The 14,302-nt window shown below is 20.0% G+C and overlaps 1 protein-coding gene across 1 annotated transcript; it reads left to right on the forward strand.

Moving 5' to 3' along the window:
• Positions 1 to 6,132: 6,132 nt before the first annotated feature.
• Positions 6,133 to 14,030, forward strand: PRELSG_0021100 (reticulocyte binding protein, putative; the record flags this gene model as incomplete). Its single annotated transcript, XM_028679778.1, has 2 exons — positions 6,133 to 6,187; positions 6,304 to 14,030. The coding sequence occupies 2 exons, from the start codon at positions 6,133 to 6,135 to the stop codon at positions 14,028 to 14,030; spliced, it is 7,782 nt and encodes a 2,593-aa protein (XP_028531073.1).
• Positions 14,031 to 14,302: the final 272 nt, after the last annotated feature.

The raw sequence follows: 14,302 nt of genomic DNA on the forward strand, positions 1-14,302 counted from the left end.
AATACATAATAAATTTAATGGACAAAAATAAATACAAAAAAATTTTCAATATTACTAGTTACCCTAGAACTGGTGAAGTCAAATTGATATTTAATATGAAGGAAACATTAAGATTTATAAATATAATTATCAAAGAAAATTATTTTAAAGTAAAAATATATATATAGAATTTATAAAAATTATGAAAGTTTAAAAAGTTTCTTGTAGAAATATTATTACTTTGAATATGTCAAAAAGAGGAAATATGAAAATAAAATTAAAGTAAAAATATACTTGTAAATACTAAATAAATTATAAACAATGCTACTGAAGAAGAAAATGTTATGAATATAAAATAAAAATTAGAATATTATGAAATTAAAAGGAAATAATAAGTGCCATTGTTGAAATAAAATTAATTGAGAATTATGCAAATTGTAAAAAAAAGATATATATTTATTAAAAAAAAAAAAACGGGCTTGTATGAAAGATTAAAATAATAAAGTAAAGAAACAAAAAGAAGATTAATTAGTTTTTTAAGCAATTTCAAGAATATGTATTAGTAGGAAAATTAAAGAATATATTATTAGTTATATATATAACGAAAATATTAAGGATTTTAAAAAATTAAAATGTTTTAAAAAACTAATATAAAAGAATAATTGGTCATATTAAAAGTGAGATAATAATAGATGCGATGAAACAATATTTCACTAATGTTGTTAATAATTTAAATGATTTATAAAGAATTATTTAAAATTCAAGATGAGATAAATCTGATACTACCATTTCGTAAATATAAGAAGGTGAACCATTGGTTTATTAATCGCCCTCTTAGTGACTTTGCTAGAGTATTAAACAAACAAATTAATAAAGAGCATTTATAATTGAGTTAGATTTTATTGCCTTTTTTATTAGACTTATTAAAAGTTATAAATGAGTTTTTATTTCCAAAGAATTACTTATTCTTTTAATTAAAAACATACAGACAAACTATAACAATTAATAAAGTCAAAACTTTATATTATTCAATATTATTTCAAAATATATATTGATTATAACAAAAACATTATCAATTTTATCTTTTATTTTTATAAAAGATAAATATATTTTTATTTACTAAAAATTTCTCACCAAAAAAAAAAAAAATATGTATTTTTATTTATTTTTTATTTTTATTAGTGTCAGTACATATTAGTTTGTACATATACATACAATAAACTAACTTAGTGTACTACAAAAATTATAATATCCTTTGCTAATCAGTCAGTGCATGGGTAACTTGTATATACACGCACAGTAACCTAGCATGTCGAACTGAGAAAGGTTAATAGCTTTTATTAACCAACTATATAAAATTATGAATTAGATGTTAAATATAATAATGTTATAAAAATTTTTTTTTTGTTGATATGCTGTATATATAAAATAAAAATTATGAGTTATATTTTTTATATTTAAAAATAAAAGCTATATATATTAAGGTTTCAAGTTTCAATTTTTAAATTCAAAATAAAAAATAAGAATTGAATCATAAGTGCAATATATATAAATAATTAATAATTATCATAGAATAGTTAGTGAAAATAACATCTTAATGAAGATATTACACTAAAAATACTATGATAATTTATCAAAAGAGTTACCTTTAAATGAAAACAAAAGTAAAGAAATTTTTAAAAGAACAAGAGGGAGCAATAAATATTATGAGTGATATAAAAAAATACTTTAAGAAATTATCGAGAGAAAAATTGAAAATTCTGTAAATGAAGTTTTTCATAGACTAAAATATTTTTATAAAGACTAAAAAGAAGAAAAACATAAATTATGCTTGTAAAAAATTATTGGCTATATATATAAAAATAGAGAAAAAAAAAAAAATTAAGATATTGTTGAATATAATATAATTAAATACATATTGGTTAAGAAATAAAAGACTAAAAATATTATATAATAAAAAAAAGTCAAAATAAATTGAAAGTTTTACAAAAGAACAAAAAAGTTAAATTCATAATATTAAACTAATTCTAAAAGAATGATCCTTAAAAAAAATTATTATATAAAAATATTAGACATAAAGTAAATGAATAATAAAATTAAAAAAAAATGAAATTATAACATATATAGAAAATATTAAGAATTAATAGAAAAAACAGTAGTCATATTAGAACGTGCATAATTTTGTTATGATGAGAATATTAATGATTTGTCGTGAAATAAAAATAGTAAAATATTAGATGAAATAAATGGTTATATAAAAAAAAAAATTAATAAAAATGAAAACAAAAAGACAAAAAAAAGAATTATAATTTTTTTAATATATATATATATAGAAAAATAGAGAATATTTTTATTGGAATAAAGAGTTTTTTTTTTTTCTAAATATATTTATATATATAACTGAATATAGAAGTAAACAAATTTTTTTTAAAATAAAATTAAATTGTTTTCAATAATTTCAATTATTTATTAGGCAATTCAATATGATATATGAAGATTAGTAAACCTAATGCAATATATCTAAGTTCTATTAAAAAAAGTAATATTGAATCAGTAAAATATTTTATAAATTTATTTTTCACATAATTGCTACTTTCATTATTTGATATACAAATGTATATATACAATTCATTTTTCTTTTAATTATATAATTTTAATAATCAAAGTTCTATTTTAATAGCTAATTAATAAAAAGGTTATTATCCTTTTTCTACATTGAAAAGATATTAATAAGATATAAAAAAAAAGATATAATTACATAAATATGCATAGTATTTATGTTTACTTAAATATTTGATATATCATAAGGTTTCAATTACACTAAAATATAAATTAATTATATTTATATTATTACTTTTTTTTTAGCGAGTTATTGATGATGAATTAATTGAGAATTAATGTACTATAAAAAATTAAAATATTATTTAATATTTTCATTTATAAGATTTAACTATTTTTATTAATATATCATTTTTTTGTTTATGCTAATATATTTAGTTTAAACATGAATATAATTAAACAAAGAAATGATTTAATTTTTTTTTAGTTCTAAACATATTATTGAATATATTATGGAAATTGATAAGTGAACTATTGAACTGGTTTTTCAATACATTTAATATTTATTGTTATTGTATTTTAATTACTTTATTATCATGAATACTTTCTATATTATTTTTGGTGGAGTCCTATTTATAAATAAATTCAAAAAAAAAAAAGATGGAATGTTTACTATTTATGGAAGCGATTTAGAACAAGGATTATGTCGAAAAATAAGTTGAGAAAACAAAAATGATATTTTAAAAAATTCTTTGTAAAATATCTAATATGAAGAAAAATTATCAAATATTGAAGAATATACACAAAAAAAATTAAAATAATATTTTTATTTTTAAGATGTTTTACATAATAAATTAAGCGATGAAAAAATATTCTAAACATATTAAAATCATTATTTTTATTTCATTTAAATTATATATTTCTCCAATTTCACTTTAATTTTTTATAGAAAGGCATAAACATATTAATATTTAGTCTGAAAAAAAGATGATTATATTTGTCTAAGAACTTTATATACGTTTAATTAAAAATATATTAATGAATTTTTTAAAAAAGTTGCTGGATGATATATATTTTAAAAAGGTAATAATAAATAAAAAAAAAAAAAATGAAAAAATACAATTTAGAATTTATTTGGTACACACTTCTTAATTTAATTTCTAAATATTTATTTTAAAGTTACATATCTGAAAATTTTCCAATACATTTTTCATTCGATTAAATTCTAAGTAGTTATTCCAATTTTTTTTTATTGGATATTTATGTGAATTAATTTTTTTTTTTCTTTATCCTTTGTTCATATATCGTTGTTTTCCACAGTCTTTTTTTTTCTATATATATATATTTTTTAATTCTATCATATAAAAAAAAAAAAAAATATATGGTGAATATTTCTTCTTTTATTAATCTTCATTTATGGTAGTAATACATACTTTCTAAAATATTAGGTATTTGTATTTTCTTTAACATACCATTTGTATAATGTGTTTTTTTTTATTATGTAAAAACAAATAATTTTAAGTAAAGGGATTTATGTTAATTATTATCAGATTTTTAAATTTACATTTTTCTATATTTTAAAACATAATATAGTGCAAAAACTAATATAAATATAGAACAAATGTTATATATAATAATTATTTCTTTATTTTTATTTTCTTTCAGGATTAAGCCGGCAAAACTTACATTTAAGAAAATTTTAAGATTTTTTTTTAAAAAAATAATAAAAATTATTTAAATAATTTTATTGTAGGTACAGTTTAAATCAATTATTTAAAAAATGTAAAAATATATAAAATTATAAAAAAAAAAAATTAGATAATTAAAAATTATCCATTACTGGATAAAATAAAAAAAAAAATGAAAATGATAAATTATGTTGGGTATTAAGGGATAGCATTATTATTAAACAATATAATTATTTAAGAAGGCAAAAAAGGGAAAATTATTACAAAAATAAATGATTATAAAATAAACAATTATTTAAAAATATTTGATTGGTTGGATCACGATATTTAATAAAGAAGTTTAAACTTAATTAAATTTTAATAAAAAGAAAAATATACATATATATATGTATATATGCTAACATATTATTTATAGTTTCTTTATAAATAATATGATAAATTTGATAAAAAATCACCTATCAAAATAATAATAATTTATTTCTTAATGGGAACTATAATAACAAATATTATGAATTGTAATGAATAAAAAACTTCCAAAATCTCAATAATATGAACTAAAATTAACATTTAATATGGATATAGATAATCATTAATCATTTCGTTAAGTAAAATTTCTATATATATGGGTGTAACAAAATATAATTACAACAATGAATAATAAATATAATAATGATATTTATTGATATTAATAACAATGATTTTATTAAGAAATAAATTAATAACAATTTAATTATGCCATGCAATAATACTAAAAAAAAAAATGAAAAAAACAAGAAAAATAAAAATAAAAATAAAATTGAATTTAGTATAAAAATAAAAATTGTGTATAAAAAGATTTCACGCTAACAAAAATAAAAATTCTATAATAAAATTTCTTATAATGGTATTGAAAATAATGTCAACTTTTAATAAAATTTTTTTCGCGGTTATAGCGTAATGGTGAGATGCATACATAAATAATAAAATGAATATAAGTACAATATATTGGGTGTGCATAAATTAAATAGAAAAAAAAAAATAAGCAAAATAATTATAAAAATGGAAATTAACAACGACTTGAAATAAATATAATATAGATAAAGTATCCAAAATTTCCTGTAACTATTTTATTGTTCGTATATTGGTAAATAAATAAAAAAAAAAAAACAAAAAAAATTGAAAAAATTTTTATGAATTATTTTTTTGGATTTTTTTATAAAACTCATATTTCAATATAAATTTTTTTTTTTAAATTTGTTGAGGACTATATTTAATTTTTTAAAGAGTAATTTTGAATAATATTTAGTAAATGCACCTTGCAATATTAAGAAAAACTATGAATTAACTATTGAACAATTATATTTTTTGATTTTAACATATTTTAAATGCTTAATCATATACATAGAAATCATACTATCCTTTTTTTTTGTTTTGTTCTTTTATATATATAGGTATATATAAATACACATACTTATACACACCAAATTTTACACTTTGAACTTTCAGTTTCATTAAAAAAAAATAACTTTTTTTTATCTTTATTATAACTTGTAAAAAGTTACAGAGATAAGAAATTTGTATTTGTGCTTTATCTTTCAATTATTAACACTATTTTGAACATTTTAAATAATTTTAATATTCCTTTTAATTTTTTTGTAGTTTCCTTTTTCATGGTTTACACGTGCATTACCTTTATATTGCTACTGTTTATTATAGTTATGTATATAATTTTACCATTTATTTTGTATTTGAAGTTATATTTTTATTATACTTAAAAAAAAAAAGGGATTCTATGAAATATTTTTTACAAATAATACTTAGTGTATTCTAAACATAAATCTTTCCTGAGAACAATGACCATTAGAAATTACATATCCTATTTAAGAAATAGAAAAAGCGAAGAATTTACATTTTCAACAACTTAAATATGGGAACAATAAAAGTTAGTATAGTTTATTTTTTTCTTATATATGTCTTTTTTGGTAATACATATACATGAGTGTATAATTATATTTTTATTATTTATGTTTTTCATAATTTAAATACTTTTACTATTAATATAATCATCTTTTAATTTTTGTGATATATATACATATAGACGTGAGTTATGAGGAGAATTTTCATGAAGAATCAACTAAGTTTAAATCGGGAATATCAAATATATCATTTAATTCTAATTTAGTAGAAAAATTAGAAAAAAATTCTACTGCTAAATATAATACCAAGAAAAAGAAAAATTTTAAAATGTCTATTTCTTCAAACCCGAATAAATATAATAAAAAGATAGTTAAATTAAAAACTAAAGATAAAAAATTACCTTATTTATATAAATCATATGTGATCCAAAAAAATTATATTAGAACAGAACCATCGCATATTATGTATATGGGAAAAAATTATTCATATTTAACTAGCAAATGCATTTCAAATAAAGTAAAACAAAACAAATTAGGTAATTCTGCATATTCTTTCATTGTAAAAAGTACTACAAATTCAATTGATGCCCAAATATTAAGTGATTACAATACTTTAATTAAAAAAATTGATGAGAATTATGGAAATGTAAAAGAAATATATGCTTCCGCACACGCATACAAAGAAATGGAACGTTATTTCAAGGAAAATTCTCGATCAAATTCTCTATCAAATTATGATAATTTTAAAATTGAGATCCCGTTAATTAAAGAAATAGAAGAAAATGCGCAAGAATGTATAAGCTACTGTGAAAAATCTAAAGATGTTATTATAAAAAAAAAGAATGAATTAGAACTTGCAAAAGATGAGGAAGAATCTCAATTTACACAAAAATTTAATGAATTTACATCAAAGATAGAAGAAATAACAAAAAAATTAGATGAAGACATCACTAATATTAAAAAAAAAAATTCGCAAGTTTATGATAAATTAAAAAATTTGTTAGAAAATGAGTATTGTAATTATGAAGATTGTGGTGAGGCGTCTTCTCATTATGAATCGGCTATCATGGAATATTCTAGTAAAGTAGAAGGTATTATTATGGGTTATAATTACATTTTTGATGAAATGTATAAGTTTATCCATCATAATAGTTATTTATTAGCAATTAAAAATAAAGATTTTTATAAAAAGGAGTATAAAATATCTTTAAATATATTAATTGAAGAGATGAATGATATTTTGAAAATTTATGAAGGAAACAATATTCTCTTGAATAGCAGTGTAGAATCTATTAGAAATATGGAGTGCATTATATCTTTTTATAGTCTAATAAAGTCATATTTTGTGGAAACAATTACAAAATCTTCTATTGATTATTGTAAAATTACTATTATAGAAAAATGGAATGAGACATTAAAATCAAATTTTGAGAAAAAAAAAGAAGAATTTTTTGTTTTATATAATAAGATAAAAGGTGAATTGGAACAAAAAATCGATTCTCTGGTTTACCCACAGGAAGTAGAAACAAAAAGTGAAAATATTATTTCAGACTCAAGAATAATATTAGATAATTCAAATAGGTCAATTTTTGAAACTTGTGAATTATTAGAAGACTTATCATATAGTTATAGTAATCCAGAAATTTTTGCTATTCAAAATGAACTTATTAATTTATGTTCCAAAGCAGTTACAAAAAACATCAGTTTGAACAGCATATTTCGTTTAGTTGATGAAAAATATAATTCAATGAAATATGATAAATCTCAGATAGATAAATTAAAAGCAAATTTACCAATAAATTCAAATAAAAAATTAACAATGATTACATGTGAGGCTGTTACTGAAACGGAAAATATTGAACGCATTGTAACTTCAGCGAACAGAGAACTTCAAGTCTTACAAAAGAAATATGAAGATATAACTAGTTCATATAGGGAAATTGAAAAATTAATTATAGAAATTCAAGAAAAAAAAAAGAGGCAAAGTGAATTGGAAAAGGAAGAAAATGAACAGATAAAACAAGTTTCACTAAATATTAAGGGTCAATTAGAACAGATTGAAGAAATAATAATTAAATTAAAACAATTTATGGATTTAAAGGATAATGAAAATAAAGACATAAGTATTACTGAAAGAATAATTGATGTATCGTCATTTAAAAATAAAGACGAATATATAGTAGAAAAAGAAAAGGTAAAGGAACAAATGAGATTAGCTTTAAGCTCTTTATTTGATGATAAAAAAATAGAAAATGCGTGTACAGAAACTCCACGTTATGTATCTGCAAAAAAAAAAATAAATTATGAGATATATGATTTGAAGACAGTTCAAATTGTATTAGAGGAGTTAAAAAATAAATATTCTGAAGTAGAAAAAATTTTAAATGATAGTACAACTATTATGAATGATGCTGTAACACCTGCAATTAACAGTATTACAGAACTTAGAAATAGAATTGTTAAGGATTCATTTAGAGATTTACACAAAAATATGAATACGTCATATGAAAATTTTAACAATACAATGAGGTGCATAAATGATAGTATGGATGATTACAAAAAGATAAAGGAAAAGTTTAAAACATATGAAGGTGATATAGAAAAAAGAAAATGTGAATTTTTGGATAGTTTTATTGAGGAAGACAACGAATCACTAAAAGGAAAGGATACATATAACGATGTATTAAATCTTAAAGAAAATATTAATGAAAATAGAAGGGTAATATCAGAAAAAATAAGTGAGGGAAGAGCTATGATATGTACTTTTCAAAAACAATTTGAACTATACAACGGAGTAGAACAGTATAAAATTTTTCTTCAAGATAATGAAATTTTTACAGAGCTTAATTCTTTAAAAACATCTATTCATAATTTAAATGCAGATGAAAAAATAAATACTTTTCAGGATACATATGATAGTTTAACACGTTCAATAGATGACAGTGTAGAAAGGGTTGAGCAATCAAAAAAAATTATAGAAGATGCTAAAATTTTAAATAAGGTTATAAATGGATGTAATAAAAGTGACCAATCAATTGAGGATTTAAAAGGAAATTTAAAGGAATTAGAAAAAAAAATAAGTAAACATATGGATTCTATTAACAAAAAGGATCTGCTAAAAGACTATGCAAAAGAAAAAGGATTTTTAAGTTTGCCAAAGAAACAACAAAAAAGAGATAATGTAATAGAGAGTCTCTTAAGTGATTTAAACAAAGAAAAAGATAAAATAAATAATCAAATAGAAAAATTTGATAAATTAAAGGAAAATTCAAATAATTTACAAAAATCTTCTAAAGATGTTAAAGAAACAATTGGAACCTCTAAACAGATAGTAAAAAGCCCTTCAGAAGAGGTATCAAGTAAAAGCAAAAATTTAGAATATATTACAAGTTCATTGAGAAATTTAATAATAGAAAATGATACATTACATTCAGAAGTTGATAATTTAATTGATTCTCAGAATAATGAAATTGCAGATTTAATTTATAATTTAATAATACAATTAAACAGGAAAATGAATGAGAAAGCACAACAAAGCTTAGATATTATAGAATTCACCAAAAAAAAATTAGAAAACATGAATTGTGAAAAAGATATTATGAGTATTTTTAATGAGATTAATAAGAAAGTACTAGAAGCATTATCAAAGACCTTTGATACTTTCAAGAATTATATTGGTGCAAATGAACAAAAATGTAATGAAATTAAAAATGAATTTAAAACTATAGTTGATGAATCTGAAACATTAAATAAAATTACTGAAAATCCCTTTGATAAAAGAAAAAAAATGAAAAATAATTATGAAAGTATGAAAAAAAAATATAAAGATTTTTGTAAAATGGAAATGAATATAAAAATTTCAGTAGTACTTGCAAATAAAAAAAGATTAGAATATAGAAAAACTCTAGTACGAGATGCTATTGATAAAATTAACCATGAAAAAACAAGAGGTGAAGAAGAAATAATAACTATTGATCAGTACAAAAATAGAATTGATCAGTTAAAGAGTAACATACCATATACCCCAGAATGTGTATTACATAATTTTAATTATGAAGATTATGTTATTAATTCTAAAGAAAGTCAGAAGAAAATAAACGAATTACAGCGTGATGCAGTTAAATTGGAAGAAACAGATAATGAAATAAAAGGTGAAGTTCATCTCATTCGTAGTAAAATAAGAGAAATATTGAATGAAGTTAAAAAGGAAAAGAGTAACATAGATAGTGCATCAAAAGCAATTAAGAATATGGAAGAGTTGTTAATGGTGACAAAATTACGTATAGTAAAGGAATACATAAAAGTCAATTTGCAAAATGCTAGGGAAGAGGAAAAATATACTGAGTTAAAATTTACAGAATCAGAAAAAATCAAAGAAAAAGTATTGGAAAATTTCAAAAATGCAGAAAAATTATTTGATTCGCTTATTCATAACTCAGATGAAAAATCAATTGATGGAAACATAAAAAATATTAAATCATTAAAAAGTGAAATTAAATCAAATATAGAAAATGTAAATGAATTTTTAAAAGAAGTTGAAAATCATCAAAAAGAATGTTCATTATATTTTAAGAATACCGAAAGAGGAAAGGAAAAAATAGAATATTTAAAAAAGAATGATGAGGATGAAAAAAAGGAAGTTAGTGAAAGTGTAATAGATGAAATAAATAAATATGTTCTTGAATCTAAAAATTGTTCAGATAAGGCCGTTAGAAATGCCCAGAAAACTAGGGAAAATTATGAATTATCTGTAGAATATGAAAAAAGGATGGATGAGCTTTCAAAAGATTCCTTAATTTTAGCAGAAAAAATAAAGGTTGAAATGAAAAAAAGTGAGGCCGCAGATGTACTGATAGAAATTCAAGATAAATCCGATAACAATATATATTTAATAGAAAGAATAAAAGAAAAATTAACTATATTACAGAAAGAAGATTCACATACAGAATATGAAGATGAAGCAAATAATGAAAAATCTATGATTGCATTTACTAAAATAGAAATTATAAGATCAAATGCAAGTATCGATATACTGAATGTAGAGAAAATAAAAAATAGAACACGAGATATCATACATTCTGCTAATCTTAAAATGGAATCATTTTATAGTATACCTGAAATACATAGTAAGGATAAAGAAAATGAATTAAAAATAGAGAAAGTTAAATTACAAACAATTACAAAAATTTTAAGAAAACTTGAAAATGAAAAGGATAATTTGAAATTTGAATTAAATAAAATCAAAGGAATAGAAACTAAAGTTAATGATATGAGAAATGAAATGAATAAATATAAGAAACAATATGAAGTAGGAATAATGGAAGAAATAAAAAAAATAACTGATGAAGAGAAAAAAAATATAGAATTATTAAAAGAGTCAATAAAATTAACTATTGACACTACGGTTACATTTTTAGAAAATTCTATGTTAGGAAAGGATTACATTATAAAAAAATATGAGGATCCTGAAAGAAAAATGAATAACATATATGATTCATTTAATATATTATACAAAAAAATAGAAGGTGTTTTAACAATTTCAGAATGCTCTAACACATATAATGATTTGAAAAATAAAAGAGAAAAAGCTAAAATAGAAAAAGAAAATATCAAAGAAAGAAACAAGGAAATGAAAAATTTGTTGAATAATATTAAAGTTATTAAAATAAATGAGGTATTAAGATTAATTTTATTTTTGAAAAGTCAGTTGGATAATGTTAATGAAAATGCTGATGATGAGTATTTAGAATTGATGACACGAGCACAATTTATTGAAAATAATGTTCAAAATATTATATATTCAAAATGCATGAATACTGCATTAAATGAATTAGATAATGCAAAAATTGAAAGTAGTGAATTTAATAAAAAGAAAATAGCATATTCTTCTTATAAACGCACAGCATATTCAATTTATGAAGAAATACTTAAAGCATTAAAATTTATAGATATGGATATAGAAAAGATATCAAGTTTGCAAGGTTATGAAGATATACAAGATGCAGAAGGTATTTGTTTAGCTATGGAAGAAAAGTCATTTGATATTGATAATAGAGAAAAAGAAAACAAACAAAATATTATCCATATGGAAGATGTTTATGAACAAATAAAGATAAGAGATAAAAAAAAAAAAAAGATTAAGGATTTAAGAGATGAAGTTGATAAGCTTTTATATAGCGTTCAAGATTTGCTTGAAAAATATAAAGAAATAAAAGAAATAAAATTTTATAATCAGGAATACGAAGAAATTTTAAAATATTCTAAGGAGTGTGGGAAATTTAAGGAACTGATTAATTCTTATGAAGAACAATATAATAAAATAGAGATAGAATTAAAAACAAATTTAATAACAACAGAACTTAATATGTATAATAACTCCTTTAACGATTTAGATGCAATTATTGAAACTCCAAATATAGAAGAATTTACCACGAAAATGTTAGGCAAAGTAAAAAATGATATTAACACTATTGAGATTAAAGTAGTTGATATAAATAATAGAATATTAGGACTTAATGCTTCTTATTATGAGTTATTAGAATTAAGAAGAAAATGTAAGTTATATTTACTCTCTTTGATTATTACAACTATTAATACTATAATATCAAAAGATGTAATGATAATTAAAGAAAAGAGGAGATATATGCTTGAATGTGTGCAATATGTCACAAACAGTTATAACAGCATAAATAGTGATATTTATACAACAAATAAGTGTTTTTCTGAGAATTTTAAAATCATGTATTATTTAAATAATACTGGAAATTCAAAGAGAGTTATAGGAGAATTTAAAGTAGAAGAAGAAAATGTATTGAAAAAAATAGATGATTTAAAAAATGCATTTTTAGGAGTAGATGAAATGAAGAATTCAATTTATATAGATGAAAGTTTACAGGAGATAAAATATCTCTTCGAAGTATTTAAAGTAAAGAAAAAACAATTAAAAGATATAATAAAAAAAATGAACAAAATAGAGTTAAAAGAAATGGAGAATAGTGCAAAAAAATTTTTAGATATAGCAGAATCATATGAGAATGTTATAGAAAACGAAAAAGAGGAAATATTATATATCAAAAATAAGTTAAAAGAAATTGAATTTTTCATAATAAAAATGAAGCAAGAATTATATTATATTCAGCATATGTATTCAAAAGAAAAAATGATTAAAATTAAAGAAGTTTATGAAGATATTATGAATAAATTAAAAAAAGTGCATGAATTAGAAAAAGACAATAATAATGAGAGTAATCAATTGGCGAATCACACTTCACAAATTTCACATTTAATAGAAAGAGCAAAACATTTACTAAAAGATACAGAAATGCACGAAAATGGGAGAGAATATGATCTATCAGAGGAGAGAAATATGGAAATAGTAAATGAAGTAAATGTGTATATGAAAAATGCTAAGAGTTGGTTGAAGGAATCATTGAGAATTCTTGAGACTATACGAATTAATATAGATCCAAATAAAGATTATATACAAGAGAATGATAATACTATTATTTCAATTTATAATATTATAAAAAATATAGAAGAAGTTTTTAAAAAAGAAATATTTGAAATAGGAGAGACTAATCAAATAAAGAGTCAGATAAATAAAGTTAATGAAATAAATGATAAAATTACATTTGTGGATGATAATAATGATAATAATTATCAATTTTTTCATATTATGAAACAAAATGAACAAAGTAATGATGTTGGAGAATATAAAATTTCCAACTTATCGATTAAATTAATATCAGGAATATTATTTATATTTTTAATATTCTTAATCATAATTATTTCAATTTTATTTAAAAACAAAGATACATATACTGATAACAAAAGTAATAGAAATAAAGTTTATCAAATGGATACAGGTTCTGATAATTCGTGCAACTTTAATAATAAAGAAGTTATTTAATTGTCCTTTGTCGACTATGCAAATCTTTTGAAAAATAAAAAGGGAAAATATTTAACAGAAGCATAATTTATACTAAATAAGAATGAAAAAATAAAAATTTTACAATATTTTAGATAAAATATTGTTATATTAAAGGAAAATAGAATTGGTATGCTACATTTTTTAATTGTTTCTTCTTTTTTTTTCATAAAGAAGATGTAAAAAAAAAAAATAGGAAGGAAATTAAATAAAAAAAAAATTTTCAATAATTGAGTATTTTTTTTAGTATGAAA

Source organism: Plasmodium relictum (assembly GCF_900005765.1).
Source record: "Plasmodium relictum strain SGS1 genome assembly, contig: PRELSG_00_v1_230, whole genome shotgun sequence".
Lineage (NCBI taxonomy): Eukaryota > Apicomplexa > Aconoidasida > Haemosporida > Plasmodiidae > Plasmodium > Plasmodium relictum.